At 47.8% G+C, this 18,546-nt stretch overlaps 1 protein-coding gene across 1 annotated transcript in view; it reads right to left on the reverse strand.

The window, feature by feature from the left end:
• Positions 1 to 18,546, reverse strand: part of LOC144172455 (uncharacterized) — a gene marked incomplete at its 3' end in the record, with an annotated part of 50,712 nt that overhangs the window by 24,511 nt on the left and 7,655 nt on the right. The window contains exon 4 of the mRNA XM_077701157.1: positions 18,164 to 18,407. Coding sequence (XP_077557283.1) covers positions 18,164 to 18,407 — 244 coding nt within the window. The remainder of the gene's footprint in view (positions 1 to 18,163; positions 18,408 to 18,546) is intronic.

Here is an 18,546-nt window from a genome sequence, read left to right on the forward strand (position 1 = left end):
CGCGAAAGCTTTTAAAGACGATAGTCTTTCCTGGGCTATTTAAACCAAGAAATTGAGGTCTGTCTGTATGTCTGTCTGTCCGTCTGTCTGTCTGTGACTCGATTCAGCCAACCGGCCAAAGTAAAACAATGCCTGCACAACGTCTTATATAGTCACAGCTAAATGTGCCCGTCTAAGTCCGGTGTAATGTTCATACTTGTCAATATTGTTGAAAAACAACAAGACATTAAGCATTATAAGAAAACAAATTAATACATAAGTGATATTTGCAGCGTTCCTTTATAAAAAATCGTACATGTTTGATTTTGGCGAGATTAAATACTTCATCCACTGAAGAAAAAAATATCACTCCGCCGTCGCCTGCTGTTGCCCGCGCCATATAGTTTCTGGCGGCATTTGAAGAAATCAAGTGGCAAGAGTTGCGAAAGGTCCCACTAGATAGGTTCCACGTTCTGCTTAGAACGCACGTGGACTAGGGAAACTCGGTTCTATAAACGTTGAAGTAGGGCGCCTCAATTCACACGCCTCTTCGCCGTACGAAACGTTGGCCGTACGGCAGCGTTGGCATCGAGACACCCGGTTTGGAGCAGTGGGACGCGGGAAATTTAAAATGATTTAAGCAAACCTTTGGCGTCTTTACCTTGGGAGGAGCGCGACGCAACAGGAACAACATTAGAGGTGAGCGGGAAAGCGAAGGGAGGCGATAAAGACTATCGTCTTTTAACGACATTTGCAACGAAAGGAGCAGATACGCGGCCGATTTTTTTCACATCTGCGTCAAACGCGCATCAAAACCTTCGCTGAAACTTCGTCTAACTTTCGCTGAAATGCATACAAGCGATCGTCAATCCTCCAACGACCCGAATAGCAAACGAAGATCGAACCCACACTACGATCTAAATGCATAACGATGCGTGGCTTATGAGATACAGCTGTCCTATCATACTCGTTCTTCATGATCGATGCGTGTATTGTCATACCTGGAACCGTTCCTTTCCCGCGATTTTCAAGTGACCGTTTTGACATATTGAAAGCCCGGTTTCACCCACGCTCCGTGCGTCCAGATGCCTTACCAGAGCTTTTCGGTCGACCAACAGGTCTATGAGGATGTTGCATTAGCGTATTGACAAAACGACATCGGTCCCATTAAGAAAGCGTTCGCTTTAAAGCAACTTCTAAAGAGAACAGCAAAGGAAACATTTTTTTTTTTCAAAAATACCTATACATGAGATATCCAGGCTTTAAGTTAACATAATAAAACCCAGATTTCCTCATAGAATTATCGACCAGAGCAAATGCTATCTTTTAAAATTTCAACGTTAGCAATGCGTCGAAGAAACTGGTTATCGCCGACCAAAGGTTTTGTTAAAAAGGCTAAGAAGACGTTTCGGCTAAAGGCTAAAAAGACTATGTATCTTTCACCCGACCAGACGAGTTTTCGTCAAACCTTAGATTTCTTAAGCAATGCGTCGCTTCGTTGTAGAAGAAATACAGTTATCGATAAAGCAGAAACGGTGTGTTAGGGTGGGCATATTGTTCAGCTTTGCTGCCGCATCGAAGACGACATGACCCTATCGTAGTTCTGATCATTACCAAATATTGCGCGTTTGCGAGTGACATGTGTATGTGTATAGCAAGAAGTGCGGGAACACTTTGTATTGTGGCGGGGCGAGTCGGGTTGATTGTCGACAGGGTTTTTCGGTGCTGCACAGGGATTTGTGCTCCAGACAATGCCTTTTATTCTATTCGCACGCCGGTGCCCTGGTACCTGATACGTAGCCTGCTGCCGCTCAGGATGCTCTACAAGCATCTTAATACTATTTTTTGGGTTCTTCCTGAATGGCAAGCTGACGTCGAGACAGCCGAAGTATCATCGCCCAAATATTATTGCTCCTATCGGTGCCTTCCTCAGTACCTTGCGCAGAATAGATGGCCCCGTGACCTTTAATAGTTCCAAAGAGCCCCTTTCAGACTAATCAACCGCTCTTCCAGGAAGCACTTCCGGCCGAAAAAGAAGAAACCGAAGGGAGCGGTGAAACGTGCGTTCTTCGCGTCTACGCCATTCTGCAATGCTCTGAAACCAATAATAGAGCAAAGCGGAAGGAAGGGGGTGTGTGGGTGTGTACGTGGGCGCGCATGCTGAGATTGAGGCTTTATTTGTGACGACCTCGGCATCGAGAAGGCTGTCGGCAAACCAAGAAAAAGAAGCACATCACGGCCTGAAGCCAGAGCGGTCTCTGAACTATCACCGGGGTGGGAGAAAGGCACAAGGAATCCCGCCATAAACAACCGAGGGTAACCGAAAACAGCCAGAGATTCATTTCAGCCCGCGTGTCCACCCCATGGAGTTGCATTCTTATTGCATGACAGTATATTTCTGGCAATTTACGATTCATTGAAAAATTCACGCGCTTTAGTTTAATTATTCTGGCAGCACCGCTAGTGCTGGTGGTACGAAAACCAATGTTTTCATAAAGCAAACAATACCCAGCTGAAAGAGTAAAATGAAGTTCAGCAGTACGGGTGCTTAGGGCAAGTGAATGCAGTAATCTTGTAAGTTTATACCGCACACAAACGCGTACATAGGAGCGAAGGGACTCCACGGAGTGCTAACTTCCAACAAATTTTATTCTGAAGACATGTACAGTCTTTTTCAAAATTTTCTAGCCCAAGCCGAAAGTGCGAAGGCGCAAGAAAGTCAGATTCAATGTACAAGCTTACGTCCCGAGCTAGGCTGAAACGTTTTAGGAAAGCTAGGGAAAACTACTTTTTTTTTCTTACTGTCAAAATATTTTTGTCACGCGTAAAGCTAAAGCTTATGTTAAAGCTAAAGCTAAAGCTTCAAAGCTAAAGCTTTGAATTATGTTCGGCAAAAAAGGCTTAGGATTGGCCTGGAAAATTTTGATGAAGGGAGCGCGTATAAATATTCACGCAATTGTCGCAATGTCACTGCCAATGCCAACGGGGTGAAGCCATGAAAAAACTGGTTGCTCCTATCTGACAGGCTATGTGAAGAACAAATGAACCTATAAGCATAGGTCGGCGTACTCACTCGTGAGTACACTCATTTGTACTCATTTGTACTCAAACTCACGAGTGAGTTCGATGGTGAGTGATCACACACCCAGAAAAAAACAGTGAGTACGATGACGAGTGAGTACAGGGGTAAGTCCACTACTCGTGAGTACAGTACTCATGAGTACACTACTCATGAGTATGAGTACTCATGAGTACAGTATTCATGAGTATGAGTACTCATGAGTATGAGTACTCATGAGTATGAGTACTCATGAGTACACAGTACTCATGAGTACACAGTACTCATGAGTATACAGTACTCATGAGTACTGTATACTCATGAGTACTGTGTACTCATGAGTACTGTGTATTCATGAGTATATGCACTCCTGAGTACAGTACACGAGCTCGAGTCTGGACGCGCGTGTACGAGTCGCAAACATTTAGCGGTGCCGCTGTGCAATATAACTGTCAAGGATGGTAAAATTAGACAACGAAAACTGCACCTCCCTCCTTTCCCGGTCCCTGTTTGGCGCTGTAAGCGTTTTTCGGCGGTCGCTCGCAAAGGGGTCACGGTGAAGAGGGAAAAAGGAGGGGATGAGGGCCCGGCGGGAAACGCGGCCGCAGTTGCTCTTCTCTGATGGGACTTGTTGACTGCCGCAGTTATTTTTGTTGACGTGGCCTGTGACCGCGTGGCGACTTCATTGCGCTTGCTCCTTTCCAATTGTTTTAGGGGAGAGACGGTGGAGGCTGCGGACAACGCACGAACTAGGCGTACTGAAGTCCCTCTTTTTCGGTCTTCAGAAGTTTCCGTAGACGCATGTTACGCTGTGTAGTCGTTTCGTGAGCCGAACCGCTCATTTCAACAGTCGCAGTTAATTTACGTAACTCGCGTCAAACCGACTGCGTGGTTTGTAACGTTCGCTGTGCGTATTCAAGCGACAGTTTGGCTGATGTACGTGCGCCCATATGGTTTTATTAGGTTCCCGTTTTGAAACATTTCGCTCAGGTTCGCTAGTAATATGGTCTCGTGTAGTGCCATTTCCAAGTGAGCATATAGCCCCACCGTGCACTACGGCGTGCAGGCGCGGCGGTAGAATTTGCCCCAGCAATGGAAATAAAATATCCGAGTACACCTAAGCACGTTTGTGAGTTGTGAATCGGACGTCATAATATCCAGTTCAACGGTTGCGGCGCCTTGTTTAGCCTCGCATATTTTGTCGAAGAGCTCTGTCATCTTGCCGCTGGAGGAGCGTTTTGCTTTCGAATGGCTTTACTTTCGAGTGGCAACCCGATTCGCCGCTTCTCGTTTATGCCACCATGTAATGAGGGCGCTGACGATGATGGTGAATTTCGGTGGTTGCTATTCCCCTACCTTCACTACTGTTTACAGGCGGGGCGACCACCCCTCGCTAGCAACTATATCGCCGAGTTTAAGCTCGCACTGTGAGAGGCCTCGTGAAGGAATTGTTTTGAATTGATGAACGCCAACGCCAGACGCCGGGATTGTCGCTTAAGCTCGAATCTTGGAACGTCTCGTAAAACATGTGGATTGCACATAAATAACGACGTCACCGCACTTTTCGATCGATCGCTGTCAGCTTCATCTGCGTTGCTCGAGATAAGAGCTGCAGATTTCCGCTGTGCAACCAACCCACCAACACGGCAATACAGTGACGTCAGTGCAAGCTATCACGCCTCCGAAAAACGCGTCTACAAACTTTATTCTCGAGTACACAAAGCACGGCAGAGCAGTTCTACGCTGCTGTAACGGCTGCGAAGTACCGGCAGCAACTGGGTGCCCTGCGGCCCTCGACTGCGACCGATACCCTCTCCACGCCCCCCCCCCCCCCCGAACACACACACACACACTGTTGGGACTGGGCCATTCTAGCTCAGTCACCACTGTTCGATTCACTTCACTTTATTTCCTTAAAGACCCCACAGGGGGGTGTACATAAGGGGCGCGCAGATACAAAAGCCACAGGTTAACAATACAGATGCATAGATGTTGCGACGTTGCCCTGCTCAGTCCGCCATCGACGCGGCGCAGAGGAGAGCGATGAAGTTGTCGAGCCGACGGTGATTTTAAGCTGCATTCATATACAATATATACAAAGGTAGCAAGAGCGTTACATGGCTCGAATAAAGGCACTTCTCAACTCAGTGCCTCCGATGAAATGCCTCCGCACAGCCGCTGCTTCAGGGCTGGTTTTATACCCCCGGGGTTCCGCCGCAGCCGCGTGCAGTTCGAATCTTTCCAATCAGGACTATCACTGGCCGCAGTTTGAATCCGGCGAATGCAGGCGAAGTGATTGCGTCAGCCGAGCCACGAATGGGAAAGGGGAGGCGACTCAGCGGCGCCGTCTCCAGAGTCTACTCGTCGCTTCGTGTCTTTTGCGGGCCGGTCGTCCCAAGCATGATTTGGTGCGGCCGTCTCGATGGGAAATGGAGAGTAGACTCGGCGGCACCGTGTGCCGCCAGTTCCGGCACGTCTGCCGCGGGCTGGCTGACTGAGGCGCGAATCGGGCCCACCGTCGGCGCGTCGCCACGTGCAGCAAATTTGTGTCGGGCGCTCTGGTTAACCGCACACACACGCATAGAAAAATTAGTAAGATCAGACCCGTGTGGGTTTTGGCCTAGCTGTTAACGGAAATAGACACAACGACGCGTAGCGCCCGTCCTGTAGGCGGGACCTCCCTCTTTGGCTTTTCGCGCGCTAGCCGGTTTTCGTCTTTCTGTTTATCTCTTACTTTGCGGGCTGGCGGCGGTTGCGAGGGGTACGGTTGCGCAATGTTCGCAGAATTCGGAACAGCGGCGGCAGCGTCTCTTTCCAGATGGTTTTAAAGACGATAGTCTTTCTTTGGCCACTTGAGCGCGACAATGTTGGCCTGTCAGTCTGTCTGTCTGTGTCCGTCATAAAGATAATTCATTATTGCAACGTAATATCACGCCCCGCTGTACACATGGGAGCTACTGGGGTCGCCGTTAAGTAGCTTCACGTACATAATGCGCCCTCTCTACAACTGGCCAACTGCCCCGCGATTCAGCCCGCGATTCAAAACGCGAGTGTGTACGTCCCGTTTCGCTCTCTCCCGTGTACGTGCCTTCGCGCAGTGGGAAGCCCTACGACAATGCACCGTGTAAGACGTTTTCTTCTCGGGCTTATCTGTCCTGATGTATATGTAATCTCAGTATTTCTAATTAGTTAAACATTTTATTTTTTTCTGTTTAGCCTTTCATTCGAGCCACGACCTAGCTAAGATGTTGCAGTCGACAGGATCATGATTTAAAGGGACACTGAAGTGATATGTAAACATTGCGGGATTACTAGCGCAAATTGTAGTCCGGAGTCCCCAGGCCATGTTTCGACCACTCTAGGCGCGTTTACGCGATTTTATTTCGTAGAAAAACTAATTCGAAAATGCTGTCCACCTCTCTTTACGCTCGCCCATTTTCTGTGGCGTTTTCGTGTGACGTCAGGAGGGGATGAGCTGGCAATTGGCTGCGCTACTGGGCCTTTCGACAGAGTCAGTCGGCCCAGCGTTTCGTCCGCCGGCCGCCGGCGGGTCGTCGCAATCAAGGAGGTTAAAAAAAATTGCTTGGTCGCAATTTGTTCGCTTAGTTGAAACGAAGCCAGGACACGTTTGTGAATGGAAGAATGTGCCTTTCTTTACTTGGTTTGTTTGTACACTGTATCTAGCTCCAAGCCAAGGTCGCTTCACACAAGCGCTGCACAAACGCACATGCGACGCTTCGCTGACTGGTACGCCAGTAGGAAAATATAAGGCCTCTTGAAGGCGGGAGAAGAGTCAGCGAAGTTAATATAGGTACTAAGCAAATAAGATCAACTGATATTTTTACCGTACAGCGTAAAACTAAGGTGCGGGAAGCACTTTTTTGCGCTGGGCGAACAAGCACAGCGGTCAGCAGCACGACTACGCATCTGCGAACGCTTTTACGTCTACGAAATGCAATTGCTAGACGTGAGCTACTGTGGAAACTCGGGCGACGCTTACTGCACGAGCGTAGTACAACAAATAGTCACCTAAGCTGCTTGAAATGCCAAAACTAAATAAAGTGTAAACCGGTTGTACAATATATACCCTATATTAGCAAGGCTTTCGCATCCCGCTCGGTGGCTCAGTGGTCTGGGGTGCTAGGTATGTCACCGCAAGTGTTTTGACAGTCACGAGTTCGAATCCCCGCGGGTACGTGCTTTTTTTTTTTTGTAAGTTAACTTTTTTGTTTTCCGCCGATGTTTTCTATATTGAGTTCACCTTTTTTGGGGCCGCAACGTTCATGGCTACACGAACTAGTTCACAAAACGCGCGCAGGCTGGCACTGGCGCGCTAGCGAGTTCTCGTTGGCGTGCTGTTGCCATAAGCACCGACTGCTTGCAGGCAGTGGGCACAGGCCAGAATGAACAGACCCTTGGCCTGGTGCGAACACGCTTTTTACGATACAGGCATGAGGGAGGCAAGCTCCAAATATGGGGGAAAAGCGCATGACATTTGGGCGTCTGCGGGTACGCGGAGGGCGTTCATGCACTGCGTAGGTCTCGGCTAGTGAATGCTGAGACTACAAGCCGTCCTGGGAGGCTTATCTTGTGCATTTTACAGCCGACAACATGCAGAAGCGCGGTACGATGATTACTGAGATATTGAGAATGCCCATCCAACAACGCCATTCGTTATGTTTTACAGAACCGAAACCGAAACCGAAACTTGTTTGATTGCTAACCTTGGGCATCGTCCAATCACGGCGCCCCTCCTCCCAACGTCACAGCCTTAGTTGGTGCGGCCGCCGCAAACCGCGCATGGTAGTTTTTCTTCTTTCGCGCTTTGTGAAATAATTACCGATTTGTCAACCGGATAAACGATGAAAAGTGTGCTAATTCGAGCCAGTCTACGCAGTGCAAGCAAAAACGGGAGCTTGACAAATTCACTTCAGTGTCCCTTTAAGGCCACGGGAGGACGAACGGACGAACAACCTAGACGGACCGCACCACGACTACGAGAGTGCAGCACGCAGACATGGGGTACCGACGCACTCCACGCCAGCGGTGGTCGACACAGTGCTGACTTCAACGGAACGCTACGTCCTATGCTGTACGAAGAAACAGCAGTTCGTGAGCGCACTACGATTACGAGGGCTACCCTGCTCTGGCCGTAAGGACGACATCATCTTGCGTCTTCTAGAGGACAACGTAGAACGTCGCCATCTCTCCAAACGAACGAATGTGCCAACGCTACTTCAGGCTGCCTCCGACAACAAACGGCAGAGGACCCTGCAAGCGGCGCTGTTTGAGAGCAGAAGGCTGCGTGATGAACGAGAAAGTTTTCTGAGACAACGGGCGAGAGTCGGCCGCACGTTTTCCACGGTGCCTGGACTGCACGTGATCCGGGCACAGGCAGAATGCACGACGGCACGCACATGAACGAGACGACGCATGCAAAATTGTGATTGGGTGCTCACCGGACCTTTCCCAGGTAATCGCCACGATTACGGAGACGCATCGAAGGTGAGTGCATTTCTGGCGAGATCGCGAACACATGTTGCTCTGCTACATCGCCCACGAGCTACATCGCCCACGCGCAGGTCATTCCAGCAACGAGCAACGAAACGCGCAACGTACGCAGCGCGCACGAGCCAGAAGGCACCACGTTCCTGGCACCCGCTCTTCCGCTACAGACGTACACGAACGGAACGCTGAGAGCACGGAACGCAACGGAGCCGGTACGTACATTTTCCGCACGTGCTGTCCCGGCGCGGGTCCACGCAACCAACGACATCATATCCGGATTGGTGGATATGGCCACGACAAGCGAGCAAGACGCACGGCGCCCGAAATGCACCATACGTGGCGAACTACCGCACCCCAATTATAGGAGAGTTTCCTAGATAAAACGAGACGCACAGCGCACGAAACGCACCAGAAGTGACGAACGACATCCAACTTGAACCAGTGGAGCTGACCACGGAGAACGAAATGCACAACGCACGGAACGCCACCAAGCCAGCACACACGGAGGAAACTGCTGTTCGCGACATCCTCCGCTCCCACTCCCGGTGCTATCCGGACGTGGCCAGCGAATGTTACAACCACAGAAATCACCTGGCCACAAGCAACAAAAGACCCAGCGCACGCGGTTCAACCCTACCGGAAAGTACGAGCTCTCCGACACCCGCTGCTCCCGCCCGAGTCCAGCGGATGAACGACATGACACTCGGACAAGTAGGTCCGTCAACGAGCAACGACACGGCCAGCGCATGCGGCATGTCCGAGCCAGAATTAACAAGATCCCCCGCACCCGCGCTCCGATCGAGACTCACACGACAAACACCATTTCGTACAAGAGGACGCAACCGCGAGCAAGCGGACTCGCGATAAACGGAGCCTGCTTGTATGGGAGAGATAGCGAAACAACGGGCAAAACAGGCGAAACAAAATTATCGAAACAACGGGCAAAAGACGAGGTCTTGAGCGACGACACGGACACGGCAAGAACGGCAACGAATGAACCCGATCCAGACGACGCATCGAATGCCCTGACGATGAAGTCACGCTTGCGACGCCGAGGAATGTGGGACCGAACGGACGGCACGAACTACGCCCGCTTCCCCACCCCAACGGTTTCACTTCCGAAACAACCACGGCGACTGCGAGCACGGAGCCGCAACGACTTTGACCGATCAGCCATGCCACCCTACGAAAACGCCCCGCTACCGCACACTAAACGAAAAGCCAAACGGCTCCCGCACCATACGCAACGCACGCGTCAATTCACGCAACGTCCTCAACGCGCCGAACTATGCCATCCCTACACAGCGCAGCTCGCCACCGGACAAACCAGACGTCTACGCCCCCACATGCATCAAGCACGCGACGAGCTACACGAACACAATCGCCGACGGAAGCGGCGCAACCAACGCAACCAACGCAACGCCGTAAACACTGTCAAGTTCAGGTCAGACGACGTGAATCCCACGGCACAGACACAATAAAATCAAGCAGATTTGAAATTCACCGAAACTCAACGAGACGAACACCCTCTTAACGAAGTTTCTAGTATCTGGAACAACAAAAAACAAACGCCAGCATCGAGCATCTGTGAACAAACGGACAGTGATCTGGATACGAACGGACGTCAGTCTACGCGAACGCTTCATTGTGCCTGGGGGCAGGCGCATTTCTGATTCAGAGCACGATTAGGATACGTATCAGCGCGCCCGGAAACGAAAACGAACGACAAAAGCTGCCACCCGAAGACACGCAGAAATACGCAGTTTACGGCCACGGCCGCACCGACAGCCCCGAGCTCCCCTGAGCCCGACACGGCCTGAGAACAAGACGAGACGCCAGGCGCAACGCGAGTGCTTACGTTCCGTTTCGCTTTCTCACATGTACAGTGTACTTGCCTTCGCACAGTAAGTCAGACGTTTACTTCCTCTGTCCTGATTTATATGTAACCTGTGTTTTTCTAATCAATTAAACAATTTATTTTTTCTACTTAGTCTTTCATTCGAGCTACGACCTAGCTAACAGTGCAGAAAAGTTTATTATTCGTGAGTAATACAAATTGAGTACTCATGAGTACTGATTGAGTACTCATGAGTGCAGAATGAGTAGTACTCATGAGTAGTACTCATGAGCAGTAGTACTCATTGAGTACTCATGAGTACAGATTGAGTACTCATGAGTACAGAGTGAGTACTCATGAGTACAGATTCAGTACTCATGAGTACAGATTGAGTACGAGTACTCGTGAGGACAAATGAGTTTGAGTACAAGTGAGTACGATTACAAATGAGTATTTGATGAGTGAGTACGAGTGATTTTGTGAACAGACAAACTTTTTGAGTCTGAGTTTGATTGAGTACAGCGCAAATAAAAAAAATGTGATTGAGTTTGAGTGAGTTCTTTCTGTTTTGCCGACCTATGCCTATAAGTAACTCTCAACAACAGCGTCGGCAGCAAGGCGAGTGTGATGATACGTGAGCCAGCCTGTCTACTGTAACTCCAGGCGTTGTGCGTTGAGCACATTTTTTGACAGAATTGGCGATCACAAATTCGTTGTTCCGCGACTTTTCAAACAATTTGGTATTCAGTAAACTGAATGCTCAGCCGATGATGATGATGATGATTCCTATTGGTTTCCCCTTTGAAGCGGGGTGATGACATGTCATCTTACCAAAAAGGACTAATATAACCATGTTTTACACTCTTGGTTTAATACTAGCGCTGCTTAGGGCAGGCACTAAAGCTTATTAGGCCCGAAATACTTTCTTTTCCCTGTTACAGGTGGTAACTGTCCTAGGCAATATTCCCCTCTCTGCTTTTCGTCCACCAGCATTCTAATCTTCTTTTCGTCCCCTCGACAGCCTTGAAGTTAACTTCCTCTCTGATACCCTTAAATCCTAGGGCTTCTGAAAGCCCAATATTCCCTTCATGTAGATTTGGATGGATACCTTCACATTCTAACACTATGTGCCGCATAGTTTGTTTCTTTTCCGCAGACCACGCATACCCCATCATTTTGTGAATACTTCCCCACAAAGCTCTTAGTTCGCAGGCAACCTGCTCTAGCCTCAAAAAGCAAAGCACTGCCCTGGGAATTATCGTAGAAATTTTCCTTTCTGATGTTCTTCTTCTCGGCCCTGTACATCTCTAACGACGTTTTAGCTTCCATTTTTTCCCTCCATTTATTCGTTTCAATCTGCCTTGCCTCTTTTTTGGTTACTTTGGCTGTTTTGGATTCCCCACTGTTCTTTCCGTATTTCATCGTTAGCCTTCTAGTCTTTCTTAACCACTGCGTGTCCACGCTTTTAGGTACCTAAAAACCTTAGCTGCCCACCTTCGCTGATCCATTGCCCTCAACCTCATCTCAAAGCATATTTTACTCTGAGCTTCTCTAACTTCAAACGACGCCCAGCCCATATCTCCCTGAACTGCTTCGTTAGTTGTTTTTCCATGCGCGCCTAAGGCCAAACGTCCTACCGTTCTCTGGTTTACTTCAAGGCCTGATAGAACGTCTGATTTTAAGCAGAGTACAGCATTCGCAAACGTGAGACCCGGAACCATTACTCCTTTCCACATTCCTCTTACTACTTCATATTTGTTATACCCCCACAGAGCTCTATGCTTCATTATAGCTGTGTTTCGCTTTCCCTTAACCTTAAGTTGCTCCTCGTGAGTACTTAAGTAGTTATCCCCTTCGTTTATCCACACTCCCAAATATTTATATTCCTTCACTCTAGGTAATTCGCCTTGCTGGATAGACACTACGTCGGTGGTAGCGTCATTGAAAACCATTATTCCTGATTTTTCTGCACTGAAATTTGACCCGAGGTCAGTGGCTTCCTGGCCGCAAATATTTATTAGCCGCTGCATATCGCTTTGGTTATCAGCTAAAAGAACAATGTCGTCTGCGTATAACATTCCTGGAATATGCTGTTGTACCACTTCGCCTTGCAGCATATGGGTTAGGCTAAACCCTACTTGACTTTCTTCCAGTTTCTTTTCTAACCCTACCATGTAAAGCATGAACAGTATTGGGCTCAAAGGGCATCCCTGTTTCAGTCCCCGATGGGTGTTGACCTGCTGGGCGCATTTCTGTCCTTCCCAAGTAAGGTGCATTCTATTGTCTTTATAGATTGCTATAAGGAACTGTACTAACTCGTCATCTAATAAGTTTCAACATTTCCGATACTGAGAGAAGGCATTTTTATTTATTTATTTATTTATTTATTTATTTATTTATTTATTTATTTATTTATTTATTTATTTGTTTGTTTGTTTGTTTGTTTGTTTGTTTGTTTGTTTGTTTGTTTGTTTGTTTGTTTGTTTGTTTGTTTGTTTTAAAAATGGAGACATTCTTACCTTTGCCTGCTGGCATGCAGCGTTTTCTGAGATCTTCGTTCGGCAACTCTGTAACGGAAAAATAAGAGTGGGTTATTTATTAGGACTTTTTCATGTACGCATGTAGATTAACCTTATTCCGAAAGTATCTCCTGTTCGGCTTAACTTTTAAAAATCGAACGCTCCCTGTGGCATTGTTGTTTGGGGAAACATGACACTCGAGGCACCGGAAACCAGCTCACTCAAGCATTTCAGTATTTGCGAAAGAATAGATGCTGGACGGACGCAAAAAGCTTCCGCTGCCCGAGTACAATTACAGTCGATCCTTGACTTCACACACTTCCGAATTTAACGAACGCAGTAAGATTCCCCGCAGCTGCCCACTGCTTTTTTTCTCAATTTTGCGAAATCCGGACTTGCTCTTCCAGTTGACTAGGTTAACGCGATCTTAAAATTAAGCTAGCCTTCATGAAATGCTGCTCCAAGCTACTATACTGCAGTATGACGCGATAAATGTAGTTTCAGGGCGAAGCTGGGCGAAGTGGAGCAGGACGAAGAAACGCATTGCACGCATTTAAAGGATCCATGAAGACAAAATACAAGTTGGGTTTATTAGAAAGACTGCTTAAGTCCCGATAACAATGGTACTAATATCACCGCAATCTTTGAACAAATAACGGAGATATTAAAGCAAACGTGTGATGCAGTCGCGACCCCCTAGCCAATTTCCCGCAACTTTTCTATGACGTCACGGAACCTTGTTTGTGCGATTGGCGGCCGCCTAAGAGACCTGTCTCGACGACACATGACTGGACGTCTGTAATGGGGCCTCTAGTTCCATTTGACCGTATCACTTGAATGCTAACGTGCAGTTAACGCACTGAAAATTATGTTTCATTGTTGGCCCGCATGACGTCATTCTGGCTCATAACACGTCACTGTGGCGCAAAATTTGAAAGTTTTTAAACACTTCTTGCTTTTTTTTTCGTTAAAAACATCTTTTGGGGCTGTAATGGAGCTGAGTTAGATACTGAATCCTAGTACTTTCGAATTACACGAAGTTGTATTTTCTCTTCATGGCTCCTTTAAGCAGAAGTTGCGACAAACTTACTCGCTGCTGTCTGTCCTGCCATTTCCGGGTCATTTCGACCTGAAAAGAAAAATACAGGCGAAAATTAAACGCAGAAAAATCCATAGCATGCCGTTGCGGCTCTATGGCAATATTTGACACTAGACGACGTGAAACATTAGGAAGACAAAGGATGGATTCCCGGTCGCGGCGGTCGCTTTTCAAATGGAGGCGAAAGGCGAAAAACGCCCGTGTGTAAAGAATTCGGTGCACGTGTAAAGTGCCCAGGTGTTGAAAATTAAACCCGAGCTCTCCAAAATGGCGTTCCATAGCCCAAGTGTAGCATGGGCGCGTTAAACTCGCGAAGTTTTGAACGTGGTACATTGCACGGTGTCGTGGCTGGAAAGTACGGACAATGTTGCCGCGACACTTAGGGGAACAAAAGAAAATTTGATTGGACATACAAGTGAACGTAATATTCAGTTCATTGCGCATGATTGAGCACGCGAGCGCGATACACATTCATATATTGTGCGCAAAAGCTGCAAATGGTAAGACATCTGGAATTCGGTCACATGACACACGAGCAATTAGGCGAAGAAATAATTACGGGAGGGTCAGTAAACTTTACCAAACCCTGAATTAAAACACGACGTGGTTAAAATACGTCCAAGTTAAGAAGGCTATGACCAGTCAGCAGCAGAGAGCAGCTTATACACTGGCGGCAATCTAAATTTACCGCTGCTTTTTATCGCTTCGTGTGTTTCGTGAGAATGGAACGTACTTGGCGTTCTTGTTTAAGATACATAGCACACGTGAGTTAACGACATATTTAAAAAAAACGACGTATTTGAGGTTCACAAAGCTTTTCGACCACGGCCTCCGGAAATTTAAGCACCGCGGCTGCTAAAGAGTTGTCATGTTCATGATAGGGCCGCATTCCCGGCTGTGGTAATCGTGCACATGAGAAAAAATCTCATGTGCACGACAACGAGGCAATTACGGCAGTTACGCCAATCACGCAATTGGGTTACGTCCTGTAACCCGGGGTAGTTAAAATCAGTCCATAGCCAACCACTGTACCCTTCCACCTTTGAGAGGTGTCGCTTCATAGCATAAAGCCCCGATTCGTATCTTCGAGTAAGCAGACAACTTACTATAGTCAAATGCTAATAGTGTGCACGCAAGTCCTTCGTGCGCCCTGCGGATGTGACATAGTGACATAGCGCGTTGTGTCACGGATCAACCGTGCCAAAATGAATGCCTTCTTTTTGCTTTTCAAAGCCTTCCCGCGCAAAATTGTGACGTCATGTATGTTACAGGTCGGCTCATGTGTTCAAATGCACAGGAGCAGGAAACATCGGCGGAACGTTCCTCTTTGACATAGTGGCACTTCACCGTCAAGCTTTATGGTCGCATATAGCAAGCGGAACGTGCGAGCTGAGAGAGGGAGGGAGGAATAACAAAATAACTGCCCGTCATGTCACCACACAAGAGAACAAGCAGCGAAGTTTTATAAGACACCATCCTAAAAATAAATCTGGCAAGAGGAATGTCACAGGCGCTTATCACTTGAGAGTTCGCTACGGAAAGAACATTGTGACATCGAAACAACTGTGGGCAGCGCAAACAAGTCGTTGCGAGAAAGGATAGTCCACTTCAAGGAAACTGTAGACAAAAATTTACGTCTAAATTCAGGAAACAGCTCTCGCACAACAGATTGCGTGCTCCAAGAAAAGCAAGTCGTTCGTAATAAGCCCCGAATAGCACACCTTAAAACACACACTAGGAATAGGAACGTCGAAGTCAAATGTGTCCCGGCTATTCCTGAAGAGAAGTTGTCAAAACTATGCTACCATCGGCAGAGTTACCAATGGGCGCGTGTCACGGGATTACCTGGAGACACGCCACCACTTGTCTTCGAAGGACAGTTTAAGTGAAAACGTTGTCGTCAAGTTTTTCCTACCGTTTTGTGAGGGATGGACTTTGTTTCAAAAAGTAACAAAGCACTTCTTTACCGCTGATTCAGGACAAGAAGCTGTCCTTACAATCTATGAAAGTGGGAGTCTTTGCCTGGGGCGAAATAAACATAACTGTTAAACATGACGCCACATCCTGCGACTCCCCCCCAAAAAAGAAAGGAAAAGTGCAGTTCTATCGTACAAAAATGGCAAAATGTTTTCAAGGACTACTAAGTTGACTAATCTTTTGTAGATACGCTTTCACGCTGTCTTCGATTTGCTAGACTAACTTCTTTTCCGACGTTCGATCGCAGAACACTAATATAACTCACCGTTTTTCAAAAGAGTAACTCCTTTATTTGCGAACTAGAAAAGCTCGTCTGTTTCATTTGGTGACCTAAATATTCTTTCCACTAGAAATAAAGCATAATTAAAGTTTATTTATAATGTGACCCTTTCCCTTTGAAGCCAGTATGCTATTGGTGGCATTGTAACGCAACGAACTGTTAAAAAGATGTAGTACATACGGAGTATGTTGACCATAATTGTGAAAAGGGGCGGAGTCAAAATCCTTACCAAAATTTTTTTTTCAATTTTTCGGTCCTGAACTTTTCAAAATCAACCCTAGAATAACAGGCGTGCACACCCGCCCAATTTTTTACCAATATCAAGGGAGTGTCGACCGTTCGGTCGATCAGCGCCGCGTGATGGAGTGATACGGCAAACTCGGCGAGAGTAGCCGCATGCGTACTAAGCAAAGGCCGCTGCTGCCGTCATCTGCTAGGCTGTTCTAAGAGTAGAGGGCCACCCCCGATTTTTGTTATTCGCTTATCACACTGCCTGTCATACTCGAAATTTTTCTTCAAAAGCAGGCACGTTGCGCCATTTGAAAACAGTTATCAGCGTTTCCGAACGCAAGGCTCGTTCAGCGCAAGGTTCGTTCGGCAACGCTGATTATTGTTTTCTGTTGGCGTCACGAAAATAGTCTTGAAGAAATATTTCGAGCATGGCTAGGCAGTGTAATAAGCAAATAACAAAATCGGGGGTGGTCCTCTGCTCTTGGAACAGCCTAACAGATGACGACAGTACCGGCCTTTGCTTAGTGCGCATGTGGCTACTCTCGCCGAGTTTGCCGTATCACTCCATCACGCGGCGATGATCGACCGAACGGTCGACGCTCCCGTGATATTGGTAAAAGATTTGGCGAGTGTACATTCGAAAGTAGCGCTAACATTTTCAGGGTAATATTTTGCCTCACGAAAACAAAAGAATCATTAATTTAGTTTAATTTAAAGCAACATTTTTTAATCCCATAACACTGTAGCCCTAAGTTTACCCTAATGTTAGCTTCAAACACACCCTAGTCGAAGCAGACCTCAGAAGAATGCTACAAGAAAACAGCCGCATTAGTGCAATTCACCTGGCGGCACGTGTTCAGCCTAGAACAGACGCCTTATACCCTTCTATTACAGATATTAAAAGGGAACTATTCCGATTGCCTTATGCTTTCCGAACTATTCACGGTCATGTGAGTAGCATTCTTGTTATCAGTTTGGTTCTAGGTACACTAAAGCTTAATAAACATTTGGAGAAACGCGCATTTCCTGCAACTGCTATGATACACTCTCCTTCAGGACGGTGTTAGTAGGTGGTGGGAGACACACCAGAAAAACTGAAGAAAAAAAAATTCAACTTGGAGGGGTTCGGCGAAGAGCTAAGGGGAGTTGATTAGACAAAGGTTTTCCAAGGATTGCAGCCAGAAGGAACTTAGAACGGTTTATTAAAAATTGGTTGCCGTTCCGCCCGGCGAAAGTGGTTGTCCACCAAAGCTGTTCTAAACAACTACAAATGGTGACGAGGAGGGTATGAAATACATCTCGTCGTCTCGGCGGGCTTGTCGCTTGCGCTCGGCTAGTGTCACTAGATTTTGCCTACCATTCAAAGATAACCTGCAAATAATTTTTACCAGGAAAACATGTTGGGGTGGGGGGGTCCTAATTATGGTTCACAGGCGCCTTATCACCTATAATGCGGTTTCGATGCTTGTTTTGTGGTTTCCTAAAACGAATTGTGAGCTCTGTGCTGTATGCCTGATCAACCTGACGCATGCGCTCGCGGCGTATTAGGCCTTTGCGCCTTGGCGGTTTTGCCCACGGAGCTCGTTTTTGCCCCCAAAGATGGGGGTTACCTAGCTAGGCTGTAAAAATCTTCCACAGGGATACGTTTCCGTGTTAGCGAACGGGGCCTGCATACCTTCGGCGCGTCGCAGTGCCTCTAGCCTGGCGAAGGGCTGACCACTGCACTGCCCCTCGTAGTCGTCGAGGTCGACGTCGTAAGCGACCACGCAGGCTCGCGGGAAGTTTGCGAGCGCATGGTTGATCTTGGTCGTGAGCAGCGGGTCGCCCTCGTGGCTCTCGGCTCGGCCTCGGCCCAGCCGCATCAGGGACAGGGCGTCCAGGTTCGGCAGGTCGGGCCGCCACTCGGCGCCCTTGCACACCTACCCAGGAAAAACAGGAGAAGGAGGATGCGCTCGACTTTCACGACAGATCTCGCTCACTCGCTTAATAGATTATTCCCTTATTCGCCCACCCGCACGTCTTAAAGCGACAGTGGAACCCTTCCGATAAGCTCTTTCC

Source organism: Haemaphysalis longicornis, unplaced genomic scaffold (genome assembly GCF_048455015.1).
Source record: "Haemaphysalis longicornis isolate Haplotype H1 unplaced genomic scaffold, Haemaphysalis longicornis Haplotype H1 scaffold_213, whole genome shotgun sequence".
NCBI classification, from domain to species: domain Eukaryota; kingdom Metazoa; phylum Arthropoda; class Arachnida; order Ixodida; family Ixodidae; genus Haemaphysalis; species Haemaphysalis longicornis.